The 24,364-nt window shown below is 38.1% G+C and overlaps 1 protein-coding gene across 4 annotated transcripts in view; it reads right to left on the bottom strand.

The window, feature by feature from the left end:
- Window positions 1–24,364, bottom strand: part of ldb2a (LIM domain binding 2a) — a 79,961-nt gene that overhangs the window by 8,004 nt on the left and 47,593 nt on the right. For all 4 annotated transcript variants that reach the window (XM_046407215.1, XM_046407216.1, XM_046407217.1 and 1 more), the window contains exons 3-7: window positions 20,596–20,768; window positions 11,929–12,051; window positions 6,577–6,660; window positions 2,216–2,339; window positions 240–293 (exon numbers count right to left, since the gene is read on the bottom strand). In XM_046407215.1, coding sequence (XP_046263171.1) covers window positions 240–293; window positions 2,216–2,339; window positions 6,577–6,660; window positions 11,929–12,051; window positions 20,596–20,768 — 558 coding nt within the window. The remainder of the gene's footprint in view (window positions 1–239; window positions 294–2,215; window positions 2,340–6,576; window positions 6,661–11,928; window positions 12,052–20,595; window positions 20,769–24,364) is intronic.

Raw genomic sequence — 24,364 nt, 5'->3', positions numbered from 1 at the left:
ATCTGAACATTTGCTGAGCACGAATGTGTTATCGTTCTAATCATTATATTCTAACCAGCGCTTCAGAATTCCACTACATGTAACCTTCATTCCTTATATCAAAGGTGTTAGTACTGTTTTCAGACATGCAGCTGAGCATCCATGATGAACTTGCACACAAAAATGTATTTCATGGCATTCCAGCAAGCACTACAATGCTGCTTTCTTATGGGGCTTCAGACAATTAAGAGAGAAGATACCTTTTTTGTGATTTGAGGGAAATATTTCCGTTTTGAAGTTCTGTGGGTGTCCAGCTGAAACCGGAGCCAAAATCAGTTTTATTTTATTCAAGTGATTAAATCATTTCTTTAACAATTTAAGACATAATGAGACCAGAGATGACAACAGAGAAAAGAAATAGCTGAACATTCAATGCCATACAAATGCTAGTTAACACCACTGGGAAACTTCTGCTTAGATGAAAGATGTTTGTCCAATTACGAGCTATACATAATTCCTGAAGGTGCAGTTAAAACACAAGTGGAATTAACATTTAACTATTATTAAAATGGCATAAAGTACTGACACAGGTTAAATAGAGATCTAGGTGTTTCTAGTATTTACAAAATAATTTATGTATACTGCATAATTTATGAATACATGCATTTTGCAAATTCTTTGTTAGAAAACAATTTCTTTTAACCTCAAGAGAGACAAGAAAACACTGCTGTGATCTTCAAACAGATGCCTGTAAATGAAATACATTTTTCGAGGTTCTTACTAATCACACCAAGGGAGATGCTTTCATATTCAGTTACAACAACCAGCGACTCATGATACAAACAAAACTGGAACTGCAAATCAAAGGCAAAACAATAAGGGGAGTTTTTATCAGTATCTTTTCTCTTTTGATTCCTGACTTTGACAGACGTGTGTGTAAAAAAGCGGGCCCATTGTCAGAGACAATCATTTCTGTTATCCGACTGGTTTCCTTCAATGCTGAACCCGTGACGCACTAAAATCACTTCCATTTCCACCAAAAGGACTTATCAGAGCATAAATGCGCCTGTGACTTCCTCCCTGGCTAAATCCCAACCCAGTGCTGGAGAAGAATTGCAGGAAAGGGGGAATAGCATGCCACCAATAAGGAAAACCGCAATTCCAGCTAAACTGCAATGTTCATGTCAAAATATGGACAGATGACATGAAATAACCCTGAAAAACATTTTTTAAACTGTGAAACAGACTAATGAGGCCTGACTCAGATTTAATGGATCCAACACCAGCATTCCCACATAGACTATATCAAACAGTATCAAATTACATCACAGGATAAGTTTTTCTTCTCATAAATCACACATAGTGCTACACATATAACAGTTTCACCCATATAGGATTTCATATAATGCTGTGTTCTCTTTCTAAGTGCACAATTAACCATCAATATAAAAGCCCCCCCTCCACCAGAATTTATATTCATAAAATTCTTTCCATTTTTTTTCTTCTCTGTTTTGTTCTTTTCTTTGAAGAACGTTGTCGACACTAGGGAGCCGCTGGCCGGGGAGCTGGATCTACTAGTCTGATTACACCCGGCACTCTTAATTAAAGTTACACAGGTCTGAGTCAAAGGCTTTTTGACTGGTGTTGGTTTTTAAAGACATCTCGTCACGCCTCGCTAGGCATTGCTGTAATTTGCAGCCACTCCGATGTGTCCAAAAAACCCGGCTTTACTCTTTCTCTCCAGCTTAAAACCACACAGCCAATTTAAGCCTGGTACTTTTCAGAAACTGCCCTTAAAACATCAATCATAGAAAGCTGAGAGGCCCGTTAAGATTGGCGTGGTTGAGATTCAAGAGGCGGTTGTGAATGCTGATTAATTTCACATATCTGACAGGTAAAACATATTTAAGGGATTAACAGGTATAATGGCAAATTTGGAAACATAAATGATGCAATAAAAACACACTCAGAGAAAAAATATTCCCATTTCTACAAAGTGAGTGACAGTACAGAATGAAAAAGAAGTCAGTTAAACCTCAGTAGAGGAAGCACCTCACACTTAAGACTAGCTTCACATAACTGTGTCAAAGTTGTCATTTATTCCAACTGGATTTGATGCCATTTGGATAGGAATCCCTTACACAATTTATTTCTGGGGCTTGTCCCAGGTAGAAAAGCAGCATTTTTTTGAGATTTAGTCAAGGACAGTAAAGATGTCTTAGTGGAATGTAGTTACCTGGTGGGGCTACCATTCTCTGCCACTTTTGGAATAGGCATGTCTTGAGACAGTCCCGGGGGCTGAGGTTGTAGGTCTTGTGCCTTGACATGAGCTCCTGCATGGGTTCCAGGATGACACACAACTGCAGACACAATGGGACAACCACACATTTAGTTTAAAGGAGATTTATTGAGCATTTGATGAGGTAACAGCGTCCTGTCCACTGATGCAGCCTCTGATCAAGGTAAAGCAAAACAACATCCATAAAAACGTGGAGTTTGTTGCTCAATTAATCACCCACAGGCTGACTTTGAGTGATTAATTGTGCAGTAAATCTACATTTTATAGACACTATTAATAAAGTTCCTTTAAACAACAGGTTTATTGTCGAGCACTTCAGAAAGCTCAAGACAGACAGAGAGAGAGATAGAGAGAGAGAGAGAGAGAGAGAGAGAAAGAGGGAGACAGTCTCTCGTTCCCACACTGTACTCCAAAAATATTAGCCAGTTATAAGATATTCAGCATGGAGAAAACTGTAAATCTCTGATGATCTGCAATGAAAGGAACCGGGGTCAGTCTGTCATCTTAAATACATCAGGCTTAGCTTAGCTAGATAACATCTGGATAACATTATAAGCTGGCCCTTCTTTAATAGCAGCAACCACCCAAATGCTTGTTGGTGTAGTCAGAGGACAGTGATTGGACAGCTACAGGGCTGGACTGGGATCAAACTCGATGCAACCTGCCTGTCTCTTTCCTCTAACTGGATTAAACTGTGTTCTTTCTCTCCATGACTTATCTTTATGTTTGAAAATTTCAGTTATACTCTTTCTGAGCAGCGTCCAGTTTTATGACAGAACAGTGACAGCAACTCAGAGACGATAAAGAAGAACAGCAGACCTATTGTATCATTTTTCATGTTGGCAGTAAAATTACATATCTTGCATAGTGTGCGTAGTTGTATTAAACCACAGGTCTATAACAAAATTACACTCCCCACTGAGAGTTACAATTGTCCATTAGCCGCTTTGTCATTTGAAAGTAAACATACTGTATGTCATTTTGGAGAATATGCAGACATTTCCTTAGAGATGCACACTCTCATGTTGAAAAGATAGTTAATTGATTAACTTGATGGTAATTATTTGATTCCAAAGAATAATATTCGACACACGTACAAACCAGAGGACCTAGCTTCCCTTCTGTTCATGAAGAACGGTGTTGAATAATGGTTGAATAATGGACAGAAAAGTTTTTTGAGGAATGTTATGATGTCGCAGTGAAATGGGCCTTTCAGATATAAAAGGTCTCTTCATTATTTTATTAAACATTTGTGCCAAATGTCATAATTATTGCATTAATTTTCAAGTTATGGCTAACAATGTGTCCTTTGAACACCAAAAACTAATCTGTTCATCCTTGGAAACAAGTGGAAATTTGTGGCAAATTTGAAGAAATTCTCACTCATCATTATTATGCAACGGAGGTTTTGGTCACTGATGATACTTAGCCACTCTGTAGCTGACCAGACAAACGGTGCATGCGGTTACTGTTTGTAGTTGTAGTTCCCATTCAGAGTGTTCAGTCAAAACATAGTGGACAGAAAAGCAGGTGTAGGTTTACTAACTTGCCCAAGGGCACTTTGACAATTGTTACTGAGAGAAAGGATACTGTTAATCATTCACTGCATGCTCAAACGATCTCATCTGACCTTCAACATCCCATCACCCCCATTGCTGATGTCAGTTCTCATCAACATGCTCATCCTGTCTGCAGCTGTACTGTACAGCCACTTGGTAAAAAGAGAAAAACATGGGAGAAAATTTGAACAAAACAGTGGACAACGTTTTCTTTTTTTTTCTTTTTTTTTAACTACAACTGTGTTTTAAACAGGTTTAGAGGCTTTAACAACACCAGGAATCCTTGCAGGAATGTTTTAGCATGATGGATATTCAAACCAGCAGAGTTCACCAGTCCTGGATCCTTTCAAACTAGTCTTTCTAACAGCCAAACACTCGGCTGCTTATGCCAAATTATCCTACATGAACATAGTGATGTCTGTTGCTGTTACCCGGTGTTAGGATGGCAGTGCTATGATGCCATGCAGCTCAAGGTAAAGTGAACATCCCTGTGGCAGACTAATCCCTTGTTCTCCTCTGATAGTTCCCTCCTGACAAAGTAATATCCCTCCCCAGCTCAGCCAACAAGCCCTGGCTCTCAGCCTGAAAACAAGGGCTATTTTCAGGCTGAATAGTAGGAAGCCAGCAGTTCCAATACATGGAAAGGCTTAAATACTCCAAATGAAAAAAATAGAGAGAGTGTGTTTGTGAGAGCGAGAGAGAGGCCGGTTGTAACCCTTTAGCCAGGAAACTGTCCGTCTCTTTTGGAAGAACTGATAAACGCTGGGAAAGGCCTTTTCCAGGGACACATTATTCAGCTTAATCTGAGGAAAGGGTGTATTTTACTGTGACATCCTTGGATAACAGTGGGGGAAAATACACTTTTCAAAGTGAGTGCCATGATGAATTACACTCACTGTACACTGGGGAGTGGGACCCCCAGAAGGAGTTGTAAGATGAATCGCTGATGGTGATTTTTGGTGGTAAAGGAAAAAAGAAAATCTAAATCCCCCCCAAAAATACAAAAAATATGCTTCTCAGATGTTTCTGAATAAAGAATATTTGCTTTGATCTTGTGAAATATTGCATAGTTTTATCTCTTCAGGTGTGAAAATACCATTCAAATGTAGCAGTCTTTGAAGAGAAAACTCACACTCATCAGCACTTAAACCAGTGAGAGGTAACAAGCTAAAAAGTTTGGGAACCACTTCTTTAAAAGACACAACAAAACCTCAATGAAACAATGAAAAGTCTTTCCACGATCTTCAATTATTGCTTCTGTCTTCTTGATACTCTGTAAAACTCTCTAAATTTGGTGAACTTAAAGTACAAATTCGACAAACTAAATCTCGTTACGTTTAAATCAATGACATGATCAATGTAGTTTATGAAACCTGAGAATAAGGTTAAATCCCTCAGTGAGATGAACAATTTCTGCAGCATTTAAAATAAAACCACATTGTGCTTTGGGAAAGTTGGCCAATTCCTAATTTAGCAGATGCACAATGTGGAATAGTTCAGGTTTAGCCCACTGCAGCAGTGCGAGTCACTTCCACAAACGAAACCGTTCTTCAAAAGCAAAGCTGGGAATATTTAGACACCGGAAAAATTTAACCTCTTCCAGAAAACACATGCTGTCAGCAAACAGAAAATAAAAGCATGACCCTGTTTGCACTGACCATCTGAAGCACCAAAATAAGAAATGAGCAGACGCTAAATCTTTAGTGTGCAATTACAGATGCCTGAAATATGTGTTTTCTCTTTCAGTGGCATTACAGTTACTTTCTGTATAGAAAATCATTGTTATATGAAAACAAAAACATCCACCTTGTTCCCTCACTCCCTCTCTGTGTGCCTTTCTTCACTCAGTTATTATAAGCAGCAGAGGTGCCGTTCCCCGATTCGTGCGCCATTTCACAATTATGAGTCTCAACAGGGAGCGTTCATTAATGTTATGCTAATTTTCTGTATCCAATTAATTCTCCTCTCTCCCGCTCGCTCTTGTTCTCCCATTTGGAAATCGTAGCTGTCAGTCAACTGTGGCATTGGAAGAAAAAAAAAAAAAACACAAACAAAACCCTGTGAAATAATCACTAATGTATTCAGCCCACTTATACTTGCTATTTCCGTAAATTATATTGCTGTGGTCAGGTAGAAAAACATGTATATGCAGAGAGTAAAGGAGGCATAAGTGCTTATTTTTTTGTTTTGATGCCGTGAAATTACACACTCGGGTTTCAAAAAAGTGAGAGCCATACAACGTGTTCAGCACATAAATAACAGTATAAGCTCTCAGATACAGTAAGAGAGAAAATAGTCACATTTACATTAAAGAGTGAATATGATAACGTAGAAAAGCATATCTGGAAAATGAAATTGAAGTCAAACTTGAACACGTAGACCCTGAATATACATTACGTGCAAATGTAAAATGTGAAGAGCAATCATGTATTAATAAACCAAGTCCTGCAGTAATCATACCAAGGACTATATTAAATATGACAGAGTGTGAATATCCTACATAATAAAACCATCTTTTACCTGTCTAGACACATTCACCTAAGAGATCCAAATATGAGTAACATGAATTAATCCATTTCAAAAAAAAAAAAAGGACAAGAATTGTTTCTCTGTGTGCTTTAAAGTGCGAGGAGGTGAGGACAAAAACAAAAGCAGAATGACAGTCATAGAAACTGTCACGTGCACACACCCACAAACACAAACACAAACACACACACGCACACACACACACACTCTTACCCTGAGGTAGTTGAGGGTGAAGTTGGTCAAGCCCATGCGAGTGATGTTTTTGGACAGTTGTTCCAGCACCTGAGGGTCTTGTGCCTAAAGTCATCAGCAGAGAAATGACAATGAAGAACAAATGCATATATGGGTTATGTATTGTTCAAATGCATTTTGTCATGTTTGCATTCAACTGGCTATGAACAAACTCATTATCTACAGCCAATTAGGGTAATTGGCATTCATCAGATATGCACAATCAACACATTCACACCCTCAAGTCATAAATGCAACTGCTTAACATTGTTATTGCAGTCGTGGCATGAAGCTGAATTTCAGACCTTCATTTCACGCTTATGTCAAACTGCGAGCTAATTAATCAACATTACTTTGTTGTTTCATTTAAATGCATGCACATTTTCAATTTCATATCTTTACTGAATTGGATGATGTTTTCAGTGTGTATAGGGTCTGGGCCTCGGGGGAAATTAGTTTAGAAATGTTAAGTTGTTGAACAGCAGTTGTAACCCACATGACATTTTTTAATGTGTTTATGTGTTTTTTTATTTTTGTGAAGCAAATATAGCAAAAGCACGTGGTCCCATCACACAACAGATTCAGAACTGACCACCATATTTAAATGAAAAATTTGTGCTGAATAAACTGACAGTAAAATAGAAAAAGCATTAAAGCAGTAAAAGCAGTAAAGAATAAATCTTAAATAAGAACAAAGCAAAAGAAACTAACAGCCTAAATAACAATTACAACATGACATCTGATAACGAATCTAATAACGAAAAAAAAAATCTCATGAAGAAACATGATTATTCATATAGTTTGTTTGCTGTTGAATCATAAAAAGCTGTAGGTATTGACAGAGCAAAACACAGCCCAGGCTGAGGAGGAGCGGCAAACACACTTGCATTCACACATCTCATGAAAAATGCATAATTCTATCTCCAGTCGCATCTCTGTGTGGAGAAAGTCAAGAGGGAAGAGAGAGAGTTTTTCCGTACCGTCAGCAAAGCAGCCTGACTGACGGGAGGATTGAATTAGTGTGCATTATTGGCAGACCATCAGAATCCGAACTACTTTACTCATCAGGTACAATTAGCCTAAACGTACTGTACAGGAATTTGTCTTGGCAGCGCGAGTGCAGCCGCGTATCAACAATTCGTGAAGCACATGAGTAAATACTGGCACATATGGTTCAGGGACAGCTAAGACATTCAGTTTAAGAGGAGAGAGACAAAAAAAAAACAAAAAAACAATAGTGTGCAGACTCTACAAGAAAGAATTTTACATGCATGGCACTGGTCCAAATAAGATGTTTAAATAGTGAAGACGAGCATCTGCAGCACATGCACCTTTTTGTTGGAATTCAGGAAGTCAGGAATCTGCTCAGCTGTGGTTTCACTGTGTCTAAATGCATCACATAAGTCCTGTACTAAAGTACAATTTTGGTGATGCTATATACTTCTACTCCACCATACTTCAGAGGGAAATATTACACTCTTTACATTCATTTGACAGCTGTAATCACTTTGCATACAGTATATGCATCAGTAATAATAATCCAACAATAAAATATCTAACTGTACATAATCACAGGATCTGTGATCTGTCAGCATAACAAATGCTTGCTCTCATACGTTGTGTACATTTCTATATTGTTATTTATTTTTATACTGCTATATTGTGACCTTTTTCTCTTTGTTTTTGATTTAATTGCATGGCATTAGTACTAAGGTAAGAGAGAAACAGTATTTTGATTCTCCTGTATGTCCTGCACACACAGTGAATTGACAATAAAAATCTTTGAAATCTTTGGAAAACATTTTCCTGATAATACTATTACACTTACATTTGAATAATAATAATTAAAAAACAACCCCATAACTTATTTAAGTAAAAGAGCTGACAATTCTTTCCAACACACTTACTATGTAACACTCCCTGAGACATATTGTGTTGTATTACTGCTGCTACCAGTGTGTTTAAAAGCTCGTCTAATGCCATATTGTTCTATTTGTGATGATAAATGTTTTACTCTCATTAATTTTAATTTTTCCACATGTAACTGATTGAATTCAGCACTGCTGCTTTAGCTTATGTGTGTACAAGGGAATGGGTGCTGTATGTGTGGGCGGGAGGTGGTGTAGCAGATGTTTGGGAGGGAACAGATCACCTGAGATGATGTGCGGCTCCAGTAGTGTTTCATGTGTATGTATTTTTTACTGTCTTTGTATATATATATATATTTTAACCAACTGTCATACAAGGGGATACTTTTTTGCAGTGGTTTAATACATTTTACATAAATAAAATTTATAAAATATATGAATACGTCAAAATAATGTCAAAAACGAATCAACTTCTAAAATATAAACAAAATTTATCTGCCCTTTTGTACTTTTGCTGAAGTAAAATTATGAACGCCGGACTGCTACTTACAAATGAGCGTTTTTAAATTGTGGTGTTGTTACTTTCACTTTAGTAAAGAATAACTCCACCACTGTGTTTATGGATAATTAAACCTTAAGTTAAGTTAAACCTCAACTTGAACCAAACATGAACATGAGCAATGTTGAAGGGACTAAGTGACGGTTTACTGCTGGCTGCCATCTTGGAGAAACTCACTGTGATAATTTGCCAATCAAGCAAACATGCCTCCCAAACTTCTCTTCCCTTTATGCACTCTACGAAAAACAACCTGCCTAATTAGAACCACCTTCAAGAGAAATGTAAAAGTAAGTTAAAAAAAAAAAAAAAAACCCTCAAAAGTCTTGATGAAAAACACTCAGTTGACAGTTTTGTTACCGACTTCAGCACAGATGAGTCTCTGAAGTCAGCATCTAGTGGGCATTAACAGGAACTGCAGACTTTTGGCTCTGGCTTCATCACTCAGGTGGGATGGATTTTGTACATTTTCACAGAACAGTTGGAATTATTTCCATTTTGACGTTTAACTGTACATGATGCGTCACATATGTGGAAGAGATGGAAAGAAGAGCTGACACACAGCTGTGCTTTGGGACTGGCTGTTATTTCAATAGCAGCTTTTAACTAAGAACTCATGAAAAGCTAATTAATTTGAGTGCTTTTGTTGACAAATGTTTAAATGTGTACTTTAAATTGCGAGTAAGCATTCTGGATATTTAGTTAACTATGTTGTTGTCTACTCCTTCTTGTCTCATGTTTTTCAGACATTTTTATTTTGTGCACATTTTAAATTAAAATAAGTCACTTTTTAATAGACATATATATTGATACTTTCCATCACTGAACACACGCTTTGCTTATCTACCAGTAAACTTCTGAAAAGTAAAATAAGAACAAACTTTATTTCTTTTCCAAATGGTTCCTCATGAGCGACTGTAAAAGTAGTTCAGCTCACATCAAAAACTGGGCCTTCCACAGTGGCTACGTCTGTACTGGTATCTGCAGTTTCAACTTTCCTATCCTGACTCCCATGTGTCCGTATCTGCTTTCATTAGTCCAGGCAACGATCAAAAGAGTGAACTCACATTCACACACAAATCACTGAAGAGCTGGCCAGGACCCACAATACCACACAATATCCTACTCTCCAGGAATTAGTGTGAATACCCAGAGGGGCCAATTTATTGGTGAGAGAAATTCATATGAAGATTTGGCCAAAAAAGAAGCTGGCTACGCAGGCGAAGCTGCTTCTTACACACACCTTTAGGTCGATGGGGGTAAATAGAAAATCCTGGGATTGATTCTTCTCTTATTTATCAAATTGAAAGGAGCTACACAGCAACATCAGTGTATAGCAACATTGCTGGAATCTTCTGTCTATTAAGGTGATGGCTCTTGTCATAACTGACTTTTATGTAAATGTTCCCTGTGGCTTATATTTAAACATAAGAGGACATTTATGGAAACAGAACGTGCTGGTGCAATACTTGGCAACTTGACGCGAGAGGAGGCGTCAGCACTGTTATAAAACAGGTGTTAGTTGAAAGGTTTTATGATATGAAAGGAGAAAAGGTGTTTTCTGTTCTCTCACGAACTGATGGATTTTTAAAATTGAAGCTTTAATTAATGGAAATTTTTGGTCTTACTTCTCTTCTAGTGAATCTCCTATTAAATTTACTAAGTACAGTGTTCTGCTGCCTGTTTTATGAAGTCCAGCAATGGGAATTTCTATTTTCTCACGAGCTGTATGTGAAGCATTTTGCTGTGTATTCTTTTATGTTTTAGTAAAAAGTTGAAAGCACAAGAAAGAAACAGAAACTTATTTCATATGAGAAAAATCTAAACAACAAAGTGGTTCATAGTATATTAAACAGATTGAATTTTCTTTAAACACAGAAGATGAAACTTGGAAAAAATGATTTTGGAGATCTCAATGAGGCAAAAAAAAGACATTTATTTACTTTCTCTCTGTGTATTAAACCTTGTACTATGTTACCATTGTGTTCTGTGTTACTCTTTGTGTTAATCTAACAGCTTTCAAATCAGACTTGTGCTGCATGAAGTATTGCAGAAATGTTAGCAGGTCCTGCCTTGTCAGATTGCCAAAATGACTTTTCCGTAAAGGTGACTCAGGCAATTATTCAGACATGAGACCACCAACAAGTAAAACTGCCCTCACATTTGCGTAAAGCGGCATGTCTGAGAGGGGCTTAAGAGAGCTTGCAAACCCATAGGTCCTTGAACTACACACTCTGTTACCAGTTTATTAGGTACACCTGGCTGTAAAAAATGCAGTCTAATACGATGCAACGTAATAAATCCTCAAGGTTTTTGTTGAAACTTTTTTTAGAGAGGAGTTGAATCAACTTTATGGTAATTTTTTGATGGTGCAGTTTGTGTTGTTTTTAATATTTTCATGAAGGTAGGATTTATTGCAGGCTATATTAGTTTTAGCTAGGTGGGTTCTAATTTGCCTTCCTTTATTTAAAAAAGACATAATGTTCTTTCCCCCTAATAGCAGTGCTGTTAACATGCAGGTTTAGTTCAAAATCACTTGAAAATAGATGACCGTCTGCTTGCTCGAGCTACACTCCACAGCTCCAGTGACTAAATTTGTGTTACACTTAGTGGAATTAAGCAGATTATTCATTCGACCTTGTTTTTTTTTTCTCTCTCTCTCCCTTTTCAGAGAAGGGCCCTTTTTTTTATCCTCAGTGGCCTTTGATGTCTGCAAATAAATTGGTTTGCAAAAATCCCTCCAAACTGCTTTGTTGGCGTTTAAATTTCATATGCTCATGAATAGCTTCTAAAAGGTGTCTTTGCAGGGTGCAGAGACCCTTGTCAGGAGTCAAAAGTGACACCTAACACCAGCAGATCTGTGTTTTTTGTTTTTTTTGTTTTGTCGCATCTTCATGATGTCACACTCACGTGCATGGCCAGGATGCTGCGGGGGATGAGCTCTCGGTACTGCCGGATGGTAAAGTGCCACGTCTTGATTCTCATCAGATCATCAAAGGCAAACTCCAGTATCAAACGACCCTCTGTACAAACCTGGGCAAAGATCACATAGTTAGTGTTACTTCACATTCCTCCTCAGCCCTGATATCTTTTTCTGTAATCTGTAACTGGCTGGCAGGCAGCCATCTGCTGATTTGGATCCAGTCAAAATAGGAATGAGCGTTTATTGGCCGGGCGTGATTTTGATTTTAAAAAAAAAGTGCTGGAAGGGTTTTGTTTCCGTTTTGGAATTTGTTCAAGGATTTTGTAGCATGGAGTGAGCTATTATGCTCACAATATTTACTCTGCTCGCTTCCCTCATTCAGAGCTTCTGTCCTTGGGCTTCTCAACCATCCAGCTATTTCTAAAATGTGAAAATAAATGTAATCTGGAGAGGGGTGTGTTTACACCAGAGACAAAAGAACTTCAGGTCAGAGAGAGTTGCCAATTAGGAGGAGAGAGAGAGAGAGAGAGAGAGAGAGAGAGAGAGAGAGAAAGGGGGGGAGGAAGACAGCGAGAGAAACAGTGAGGGGAAAAAAACATTTTTTTCGCCCCTTTAGCTGAATTCAGCGCTTGCTGGGGCCCTTGCGCTTCTCCCGTATTTTGTTGCTGTGACAACCAGGGAGAGAGAGGATAGAGAGAGAGAGAGAGAGAGAGAGAGAGAGAAATGGAGAGACAGACAGAAAGAAGGGGGAAAAAAATCAGCTGATTAGTTGGCATGGCAACGGCAAAGATGTAATCCCACCAGACACACTCTAATCAATGCCCTCAGCGCAGATGGTCTCCTGAGGATCAGCAAGAAAGAGGCTAGCGGCCATACTGCCCCCCCTCCTCCAAAACCCACACACCCCAACACCACAATCCAGCCCCTCCTCACCTCATTCCCCACTTCTCACCCACTCACCTACCCCAGCTGGTCATGTGCTTCCCTGCTAACTCCAACACACTCAAAAAAAAAGAAAGAAGAAAAAAAAAGAATAAATAGAAGCTCGATGGCTCCAAAAAAAGCCCCGAATGTAGAGCCGTTTCTCTCCCGACTTGACTGACAATGTGGGTTCTGTGTAATGTCCTCGCTCTTTGTGCAACGGAGCATTTCCTGAGTTAACAGATTGTAATAAGTAATATATGGAGAGTTTTGAACCATAATGAAACACCCTCTCATATTTGGAGGAAAAAAAAATCAAGGTGACACCTACAAGTTAAAAACGCTGGTTGAGAACAAATGAAGCAACTTTTAGAAGACAGTAGATGCTTTACTTTATTGTACGTCTATTGCATATTCATAAAATTAGACAGAGACACTAGATACTAGATTATTACTGTTATTATTGCTAAATATTTAGGTCACATCACATGGTCTATAATGGTATTTTTCTCGATTTCCATTGCAAATATATCACAAAGTATAATTTTATATATAAAATTATATATATATGTAATTAATGTATGTAATTTTCGAAATTAACACTTTCATTCAATGACGGACACAATTCAGTGTGTTCAGTGAGTTTTTAAGTGCAAACACATCTGGGATCTGCACAGTTGGTTGTATAATGGGCTTGTCTGAGCTTGATAAGTGTGGATTAAACTAGCAATGTTTGGAAATAATCCTTGGTGTTTAATGGACAATAAAAATGGTCTTGATTTTACAGTTTCATTCGGTCTAATTTCAGCCGTTTGTTGAGTTCAGAGTGAAAGGAAGGATACAAAATGACTTGTAACACCCCAAAATGTAACCCAACATCGTCCCAAGAACTTTAAGTGCGCAGGTGACTCATCTGTCGTATTTCACATAAACTGACATGCCTCTTTATGATTAAAAATGTCTTTCTACCTCTTTAAAAATCAATAGGATTATCTGAAAAATATGCTGAAATCAAGGTGAAAACGGCTACATTTCTCAGCTCAGTTTTGGTTTTCACAGGAGAGCTACAGAAAGCACATGTGACTTCTAATTTTAGAATCAACTGAAGCCACATTCTTTCATTATTTTGCAAAATAAAGTATACTGAAGAGTAAAAACAAGAAACCATATTTGTGTATTATAAACACACCACGTATGCATGTTATTAGATTTTGACTGTAAAATCATCATCACTTGACCCCCAGTCCTCGCCTCATGAATTCTAAGAAGGTATGTTGTAATTAACCTGCCAGTAGTCAAAGTCTCTCTTGAAAGAGAGACAAATAAATAAATTAATAAATGAAAACAACTGTAGATTTGGTGTTCTTCTGTCGCTCCTTTGAAATGAAATGCATCACAGTTATTACGTGTGAGGATGAGTTTCATGGCCTATGGGCTGCTCAAATCTAAAAGCCCAAATGCTGTGGCACGTTTGAGGACAAAAGTGGTTCTTTACATAATTTCTGAGAGTGTATGTTTGGGAGAGTTAAGTGAAATTGTGTTTACTAGTGAGCTTCTAGCATCATCTGATACTTTCCAGGTGCTGTAGCCTACAATGAAACAACGCTGCATTATTGATTTCTTTTTCCATAATGCCAACTTTGTTTTTAGCATTGCCTCCACCGCTGCTCTTATTTCTCCCTGCAAGCTTTCTGCCTTTCTGTAACCAATAAATAAATTGGCAAACAAGCTAAATCAGAACCAGAATAATAATCACTTTAATTGCCATGTGCAATAAATGTGCAGGAATTTGCCTTGGTGGAACTGGCGCAGAGACGCATTAACCACAAATGCAACCACGGCAGCCCTTTTCCCACTGATTCCAGCGTAGATTCAATCATATAAAGCAATTTATTCCTTCATTCTGATAGAAAATTGGTTAAAATCTAATATTTCTCACAATGGTCATAAACATTTCTTTTTCTAAATAGTGTTCCCTTATGAAAACTAAAAGGAGGAAAATCCCCTTGAATTAAAAAGTGGTCCCTTAAATGGTACAGCCCTTCACAGAGAGTCCCCATTGATTTAAGAGCAGGGTCATAAATCTTCCACACAACGGGGCTGAGATCAGGGGATCTCCGGCTCAAAGAGCGAGAAAGAAAAACAGCTCCCTGCTGCTGAGACACTATTCAATACTGTACCCTAACATGACAATCAATTAACAACAGAAGAGTTGGAAGTTGTTAAATCAATTATTATGAGCATTCATGACTGCTTCTGGTGAATGTCATTGGGACTGAAGTTGACTAAATATGCTCAGTTACAGCAACAGGCTGTTGACATTCTTTAACATATCCTGTATATTAATATTCTTCTTATTCTTCTTTATTCTTCTTCTTATTTATGGTCACAGTACATAAAGTGTTTTGCTTTGAACTTGTTGAGTTTACAGATAAGCTGATTAATTGGTCACCAGAAAAAAAAGCTTATAAGTGGTTAATTGTTAATTGTATGTCATTTAAGAAAAATTACAAAAAGTTATATTGTTGGGTTTTGAAAAACAACAACAAATGAATTTCTATGTCAACTTGGTTGTGGGAACTCATGAAGGGCGGATTTTTTTTTTTTTTTTGACAATTTATAAACCAAACAATTGATCACTATTGAAAATGATTATTAGCTGCAGCCTTAGTTGAAATAAAGCAAACATGTAAAGATTAGTTTTGCTGCAAGATGCTGTGGACCTAATTTAACAGCTTTAATGTCATGTATTTAACACTAACATTTTTTTTTGAGTATTTTGTTATTGTTTAGAGCAGAATATATCTGAATATATTTTATATTTATGAATAGTATATAATTGGAGTGTTGGTGGCATGTTAAGCTATATAAGCTATGTATGCAGCTGGAGGTTTGCTGTTGTGACTGCAGCCCCCCCCCCCATGTCTCTACTGTCTTCTGTCAATAAAGGTTAAACATTCAAAAAGTATAGCATATATGATCACACCAGCCAGTATGGTTAAAATAATATCAACTGTAACTGTACTTAAAGATACTTAAAGATTACTGCCATGTTAACATAAATATTATTTCTCATTAGCACAACTATAATGAAAGTGCGATAGAGTGACAACTGAAACATGGGGCTAAAACTTGGAAAAAAAAAACAACATCCAAGCAAAGCTCAGAGAAACACACACAGAGTTGACACGGCACCCGCTCACAGAATTAAATTCACTTGAGCTGAGATCACTGTGTCACTAACTCGCCTTTTGCTCTTTGCTCGCCTCCCAGCATGCAGAAACCCCCAGCTGGGCACCGGTAACAAGGGCCGTGCCCTCACAGCTGACACTCACTGGCCAGGGAGAGCAGGGCCTGCTGGGTAGTGAATAAAGGTGCTTGGATCCCGAAGAAGCTGGGATGCTGGGGCACTATGTGGTTAAATTGGCACCCTGTATCACTTTATCAACACATTGCGGCCCTGCAAACCTGCACACGTGGTTGGGTAGCACCACCAGCTCTCACCACCCTTCTAACCCCACCCATTTGTTAGTCTGTAGACAAGCAACAATATTTGATTTTACTTCATCTCTTTCCCTCTATGGTGCATTGACTTGTCTATGTATATATATATATATATATATATATGTATTCCATTTGTTTTGACATGATGATACCACTACAGTTTGTTCAAGTGAGGACGATCAAACACACTGAACAAGCAGGTGCTTTGAGGAACACTTTGTTCATTTCCATTTTCTACCGTACATGTTTAATAACGTTTAGTGACGTGTTATCATCGGCCACAAATCTATGTTTATTTTGTTTTCAAATACATCTGAACAAGAAATTAGCAATAAAACACCTTATTAACCACCCTGTTAAATATGCACACATGTTGCAGCTCAGATTACTGACATGAAAGCTTATGCTTGCAGGTTTTCATAGTAATGCTGAGTGCTTTCTGGAACATTGTGAGGAAGATGTTGATAGATGCTGAAATATCACGTATCATCCTTGTCAAAACGTTTTTCTGTTTTTTGGACGTTGTGTGTTACCTTTATAAGTATTAACTGTGTTGGTTTTGTTGGTAGTATGAACCTGAACTCTGCTATGTTCACATCGAGGATCTTGATGGCAGTTAGTCTCAGACTTTATTGTTTTACCCTTGACCTTTATGTTGTTGTGTACGATTTGACGTCCTTCTTCTTGTAATGTCATATAAAACTAAAATATGATCGTCTGACTGCTAGTGTTTCTTGCTCTGTAGGAGGTTTTTTTTTTTTTTAGCATCCCAGATCTCAGCAATTAGCTTGGTGACTGACATGGCTGATGGTCGAAACTCAAAAATAAGATCAAATTGTAATAAATCCTTAAAAATGGCCATGCAGTAAATAAAATCTAAATTAGAAGCAGAGATAGAGGGAGAGAGAGAAAGAGAGAGAAGCAAAGAAAGAGACAGATACAGGCAGAGAGAAAGAGAGAGAGAGAGAGAGAGTGGGAGAGCAAGAGAGCGAGTTGGGAGCTGGGGATGATTTCTCTCGGGATGAAGGATGTGTGTGTGTGTGTGTGTTTGTGTGTGTGTGTGTGTGTGAAGAAGAGGAGGGGGATGAGAGAGAGCGGTGGAGTAGAGAGCGAGGGGAGAATGAGCGAGCGAACGAGTCAGGCAGGGGGATGAGAGAGAGGAGGAGGTGGTGGGGGAGGATGGGGGGTGAGGTGTGGTGGTGGTGGTGGTGGTAGTGGTGGTTGAGGAAAGCGAGGCGAGGCAGAGCTGATTGAGATTCGGGCCTCCAGAGCTGCAGGCTCGCTGCTGCTGCTGCTGCTGGGAGCTCAGGGAGAACACGCTCAGTTATTGGAATTCTTTTTTTTTTTTTTTTTCTAATGAATTAATTCTTCTCATCCAATTTAGGTGAAGATGAAAAGAGAGCAGCGCTGCGAGCATCAAATTTAGCTTTTTGTTGACCAGGGCTGGGCTGTTCTGTTTCTGTTCTGTGCGGTTAATATCAGACGCTCGTAATATATTATGTTTTTTATTTTTTTCATTTTAGGGAGCCTTGTTTACAAAAAACAAATGAAGGCAACATAAAAGGACATTTCCTGTGTGTGTTATTGAGGATGTTTCATACTCATTTACTGATATGACAAAACAAAAAGCCGCCTCTCCCCTCTGCCAACACCCATTCCCAGCTACACAGCTTACACCAGCCACCACACAAACACAGAATCAGCTCCTCTCCACATGGACAGAAAAAGTGGCATGGCCCTCATAAACCCTCCCAACACAAGCCCACATGCGGGCAGTCATGCATGTAAATATACACAAACATACATTCATGCAGGCAGTGGAACTGATATAAACACTTGTCATGTCTGAAGCCATGGTAAGGTTTGACTTTGGTATGCTCAATAAAAGGTCATGTACTGCACTACTCAAAAACGTTATCATGTGGAAATGCTGAAAACAAGAATTCTGGAAGGTCGTGCTTCCAAACAGGCAGGTTGATGCAGGTATGTAAATACAGGAACACAAATTTTATTTCTGAAATGTTCAAACTTTTGGTGCAGACCCTGTTCACTCGCACAAAAATCAAGCCTAAATCATATCACGCAGGTTGGAAATCCCCAGGTCAAGAAATTTACCATTAATAGCAAATGATTACATAGTTTTATATAAAAAGGCAAAGAATCAAGTCAGCCAATTCACGTGCAACTAACTCATAACTAACACTCAGATTCAGTAGGAGATCTCAGTCAATAATTGCACTGGAGTAAATGTAAAGGCCAAATTGGTTGATATAATAGTTAGCCAATTTTAGCTTATTAATAAATATAATTTCCATTTAACTGTTTAATGTTTAAGGTATTTTTGAGGCAACTTAAAAACTGTGTATCCATTATCTTTATGGCCAAATGTACAGGGTACTTCTAAAGAACCTATGTTTATGTTACAGTATGCGTGAAAATAAAAGAGTATCAGTCAATATTGACATCAGGCTGTTTCCTTGTGACGAAGAATTGGCTCAGTGTTCATTTCTTGAATTATATTTGTATTGGAAACTAGTCCACTCATTGGAACATTTTGTTCATTTCATTCCAGAAAATAAAATTTTAGATCTCATTAACACACAAAATTACTTGCTAAAATAGAGCTATTTTTTCTTTTTTTTAAAATTTGTTCTTTTTTTTCTGGTGCAGTGATGTTTTTCAGTTCACTGTAGTCATACAGCCCATGGCAGTTCAGCCAAAAAAGTTTACTTCAGGCTCTGCACACTGCACACTTCTACTCACACAAGAGTGAGTGCATACTGTCAGGTCCTGAAAACAAGAGGGCGTATAGCTGTTTAATGTCAGAACAATCTGGTCTGGTGCTGCAGCTCGGAGTTCATGGTACAGGGAACATGGAATCCCTTTAGCTCGCCTGCTCAGCACTGACAAGGTATCTGGCCTCAGATTCATTTAGACAGTCAGCAGAAGACATTAAGAGTCAGCTAGCCATCTGGATCAGACTGTGGTGAAGCAGATATTCACTCTGGCTCACAGGGGTATTCTCTCCCTAAAGACAGAAGCAGATGAGCTTAGCTTTAGTGCTTTCAGAAGACCTCTGTGTCAGTTTTGGATTATCTCACCTGCACAATTTGTATTTCCTCTGCTTTTCTTCCTTCTTCTGTCTGTAGCTCACTTATACTCCAAACTGTACCTTTTACCCTTCATAGATCTTACTCATGTGCCCCTGGTTTTGCATCTGTAGAACCTGCTTAACATAAGAAATGTAACTGGATTTTGAGGAGGAGAAGCCCCAAATGCCTTTAAGTAAGGAGGGTAAATATGGCTATTTGTGACATTTTCTTGAGTTCCATACTCCAAACACAGAGTTAGTCCATTTTGCAGCAAATACTACAATTCAACATAGAGCAACAGTCCATATGACCGCAGGTTTTTTTGTGTGACGCAATAGCAAAAATCTCTCTGAACATAAAAACCAGTTTTGCTTGCTGTACTCATTTCTCCTGTTCGTACTGGCTGTGATGAGATCCCAAACTGAGCCTCCATGACTGCAGGACTTTAAATGTGGTTGCACATTACTTACACTGAAGACGCATAAGGGGGGGGGGGCCTTAATAGCTATTACACACAAGACGAATGATGACAGTGGCCAATATCAATCTTTGTTTTATAGGCTTAAAAAAATTGTGAACCTATCCTTTAATACCTAATATACTCCACGAAGTCCTGCCTTGTAGATATTCTATTGATGCTTATACTTGCTCAAAGGGCAACTAAACACTGGACATGGACAAACAACCTTGACAAAATGCATGAAGTCTAAAGGACATAATTGTTTGGTTTTCTCTGGAAAAGGGAAAATAACTTGAGTTGTGTTGAATACTATAGAAAGGGGACAGAATCAATTTATGATTATATGTATATATATATATATATATATATATATATATATATATGTACACAGATATATAAATAACTCTTTTTCCTTAGGAAAATCAAGGATTTAAAGTTGCAGATAACTTCATAATTTCATAATTCATGCAGCAAATAGAAAAAAACAAACAAAAACTTTTCAATATTTGACAGTAAGGCCACCAGGTGTGACTTGACAAAATGAAACGCAGAGGAAAAAAAGAATCAGAGGGTGTAAATGGATTTGAACTTTAACCAGTTAAACACCTCACCCCGTCCATTATCATAGCTTGTGATCAATTATTCATGGTGGGAGAAGCTCAGGGGTCAGGTGTTACCTTTGTAAACATTGGCTTCCCGTGCTGGGTGACCATGGTGCACTGATCACAGTCCAGAGTGATGCAGGAGTTGTGGAAGGACTCCTTGGAGTGTTTGAGTATGTAGTGGAGCTCGGTGACCCCTCCCTCGAACACCGTGCTGAAATAACGGGGGATCAACGTCCGGCCGATCGCTGGAGGAAGACAAAAGAGAGGACAGAGCTGTTAAATGTAGGAGCAGACCACATGAGAAGGCACTGGGCTGAGATAAGTGAGAAGAAGAAGGTGACATATATTACATACTGGACATCTCACAGTTTCCCAAATAGACTCATGTAGTTTTAGGCCTAAACTACTACTACTACAACTACTACAGTAGTTACAGTCCAATTTGAAAGCTACTACTGGCATTACTGTAACTACTATTATATACTGTATAACTACAGGCTGCAACTGCGACTAGTTTAGGGCTGGACATTGAAATTGTTCAGTCGGTGCTAATACTAAACTACTTTTTCACACCTTAAATTAGTTTTTTCAATATTTTGGAAAATTCTCTTTCTTAATTGATGAATTAGCCGAGAAGACTGACACAGCCCTCGTTTCTGTATGTTAAGCATGGAGCTAGAGCCTAAAGGTGATTAGCCTAGCTTAGCATAAATGCTGGAGACAAGAGGAATTAGTTCGCTGTTGTTTTTGACTGATTAAACAAACATGATACACATGATGTGTTAATCACTGAGCTTGAGAAGTGTGAGCTGATCATCTAATGGCTCTAGCTTGATAATTAATCATTAATAATAGCTGAATAATGGTTACTGTAGGTAACAGATATTATATCATTCACTAAACATATGCTGGACATTAAAGGTGTTAATCTAAACATTCAAGTTTAAAGAGAATAAAATCCAACAGCAAAGAAATGGCCTGATAAGGACATCTGCTGTGGAGTAATTTATTAAAGTAAACATTTTCCTGGCTCTCAAGAGATCCTTGGATAAGTAAAAACTGATCAGATTTTCAAACAAATGAAACTGATTAAATATTTGACAGCACAGATGTTGTCCCTATCTGACACCTTTTCTAGCATAAAAAAAAATCATTTTAGGAACAAGGAAAAGATTTTTAATCTGCTGACTATTGATCTGACCTTAACTGCTGTACTCATTACAGCTCCCTGTTTGTAACAGTGTCAATGCGGGAGTCTATTTTTTACCCTGCTGAGCATCCTGTAAGTTTGTTTTTAAGAACCTGCTAAATCCTTATATCACAATGTTCACGTTCAACAATACAAAGCATACAGACATTTATTCATATTCTCCACTTATCCAGTCTCATCAAAAGCTGAAAAGCTTTCTAATGGCACTAAACAATAAGTGCACAACAATAATCCCACGCAAATCATTTACAATAATTTTAGCAGTGCTGTAGTAATCAGGAGAAAACTAAATGAACTTGCTGCTATGCTACTGAGCAAGCGGTCGTCCTCCTGATTGAAGTCAATTTATGAATCAAGATTCTCAATGCAATGAAACTATTAGATTGTCATAAAACCTAATGATTCACTGGGTACCAAACACTGGACAGCCTTCTTGAAACTTCTTGAAATGCTCATATCCTTTACTCTTACACTGAGTCTGATGTTCCCCTGAAACAAGTGTCAAATAAATCTCCCAGCATATAGAGGTGAATTCAGCTCTTTCCTACATTATCTGATGCTTAAAGTTTTTCTTGAAACAACTGAAAATATCACAAATTTGAACCTCTTGATCTGCTTCTTCCAAGATGTGACACCTCATATAATACTCTCACTTTTGAGCATTCCTCAAATGAGTGAGGCTGCACAGGAAAGAAGGGAGTATTTTCAGATATTTTTTTTAGAACAATATGATTCTATCACTAAGTTTAGTATTAAACTGAATTATTAAGATGGACAACTTCTGCTGTGCAAACTTTTTGCAGAAACCTAAAGAGACAATGAACAGGCAGCATGATGAAAACTGGAGGAGGAGTCAAGGAGGGAGAAAGTGTTTTATAGCCCTCAGGCTTCGTCTGGTTTCTATCTCCTCCGTGTTAGCTCGCTTCAAGGAGAAGAATGGATGATACAGAGAGAGAAAGAGGCTTACATTTCCCATTACATTATGGATGCACTGTGATGGCATGCAAGATACAGATCCCTGAATACTTGAATGTATTTTATAGTATGAATCATATCCTGAAATGCCTTTCCCTGCTTCTTTTTAACATGAGCCTATGAGAATCATAACACAGATTTTGTTAATAGCCTGGTTAATTTGGCAAAAATAAAAATGACATTTTGCAGTGGAGCTTCCTCGCTGAGGGTTCAGAGACCATTTTCAGCAAAACGTAGAAACACCATCACACCATCACCATCATACCTAAACTTCACTTTTACAGCTTAGGGGTTGTTTTGTCTCAAAGCTTCTCTGCAACATTGGTGAAAATCCTACTCTACCTGCTCACTAAGAACCTGAAATCCTGAGACACGTCTTCTCTCCACCGCACCAGGGTGCAGAAAGTACAGCTCTTTAAACATCAGAGTTGTTTCATAGTGACAAAAAATATATATATTTTGTCACTTTTGTAAAGAGAATAATACTTTAGCTTTTCTTATTATCAATTGAGATTGTTTTGATGGTTGAAATGCCATGAAGTTCAGCACAAGTTCAGCAGAGTTCAGGAAAATTATGTTTCTCTCTGTCTCTCTCCTTTTTCTTAATCAGCTCACTGTATTTTCCTCTTTCAGCTCCCCAACCAGATCTTGCCACAAGCTCCATCAGCCAATACCACCATTGCTGTCCAACTTGAAATCTCTGATTTGCTGCTGCCATTTCAGAGCATACAGCTTCAACCTTCCTCCACCCCATCCACCTCCAGCTCTTCATATCCAGTGTCCAAGCTGAGCTCATCAGAGTCCACTGCTCACCACATCACATCCAGATCTTCAGTCATTCTCCATCCATTCCATCGGGAAGTTTTCACATACTACTCGCTAACATCATGAGAACATATTTTTTCCATCTAAACTGTGCATGGCAATAAAACATTTTTCGTTCACTCTTAAGTAGGTCTCTCCAGGTTGAAATAAAATGGTACAAAAGATCTTGTTACTAAATGTCAGAGTCCAGGGTGACGTCTCAAAAAGTTTTGTCCATGCAATAGTTCAAAAATATATTAAATTTGCTATAAGAGAAGATTCACATCTGAGAATCTGGAACATTTGAATTCTATGGTGTTCTTAATGGAAATATAAACTAAGTTGATTTAACTCTTATAAAAACTGACATTGATTTTTTTGCTGTCAGTGGAATAATTGGTAATAAACTAAACTAAATAAAAGTCTAATTATTGTCAATACTTACATTAGTTGTTAAGATGGATATTTCATTTACTCTGAATATGAAGCATCTTTTTCTGCGGTGTACAACTTAATATGTAGATCAGGACTTCTGCACAGCACCAGCAGAGAGCAGCTGCGTCAAACAGCTTTCACATGGAACAAAAATTGTAGTCTCTTCTGGTGACTGCAGAGCTCAATATTGCAATTTCTGTTACTTGTTGAGCAGCTGTGTAGACACAATTTGCCGAACGACCCATATCATCTACAACACCACATCTTAGCAGCTCATTGCTCCTTAAAGAGCCTGTTTTTTTCTAGGCTTTACATTCCAGCTATAGGGTTTCTGCTGAATACAGACACTCACTTTCAGCACCGCCCTGCTTCACACTCCTGCACAAATACATGCCTGAGAGCTGCCCTGTGACCACA

This window comes from Scatophagus argus, chromosome 12 (assembly GCF_020382885.2).
Source record: "Scatophagus argus isolate fScaArg1 chromosome 12, fScaArg1.pri, whole genome shotgun sequence".
Taxonomy (NCBI): Eukaryota; Metazoa; Chordata; class Actinopteri; family Scatophagidae; genus Scatophagus; species Scatophagus argus.
This window is presented reverse-complemented; position numbering and strand designations above follow the sequence as displayed.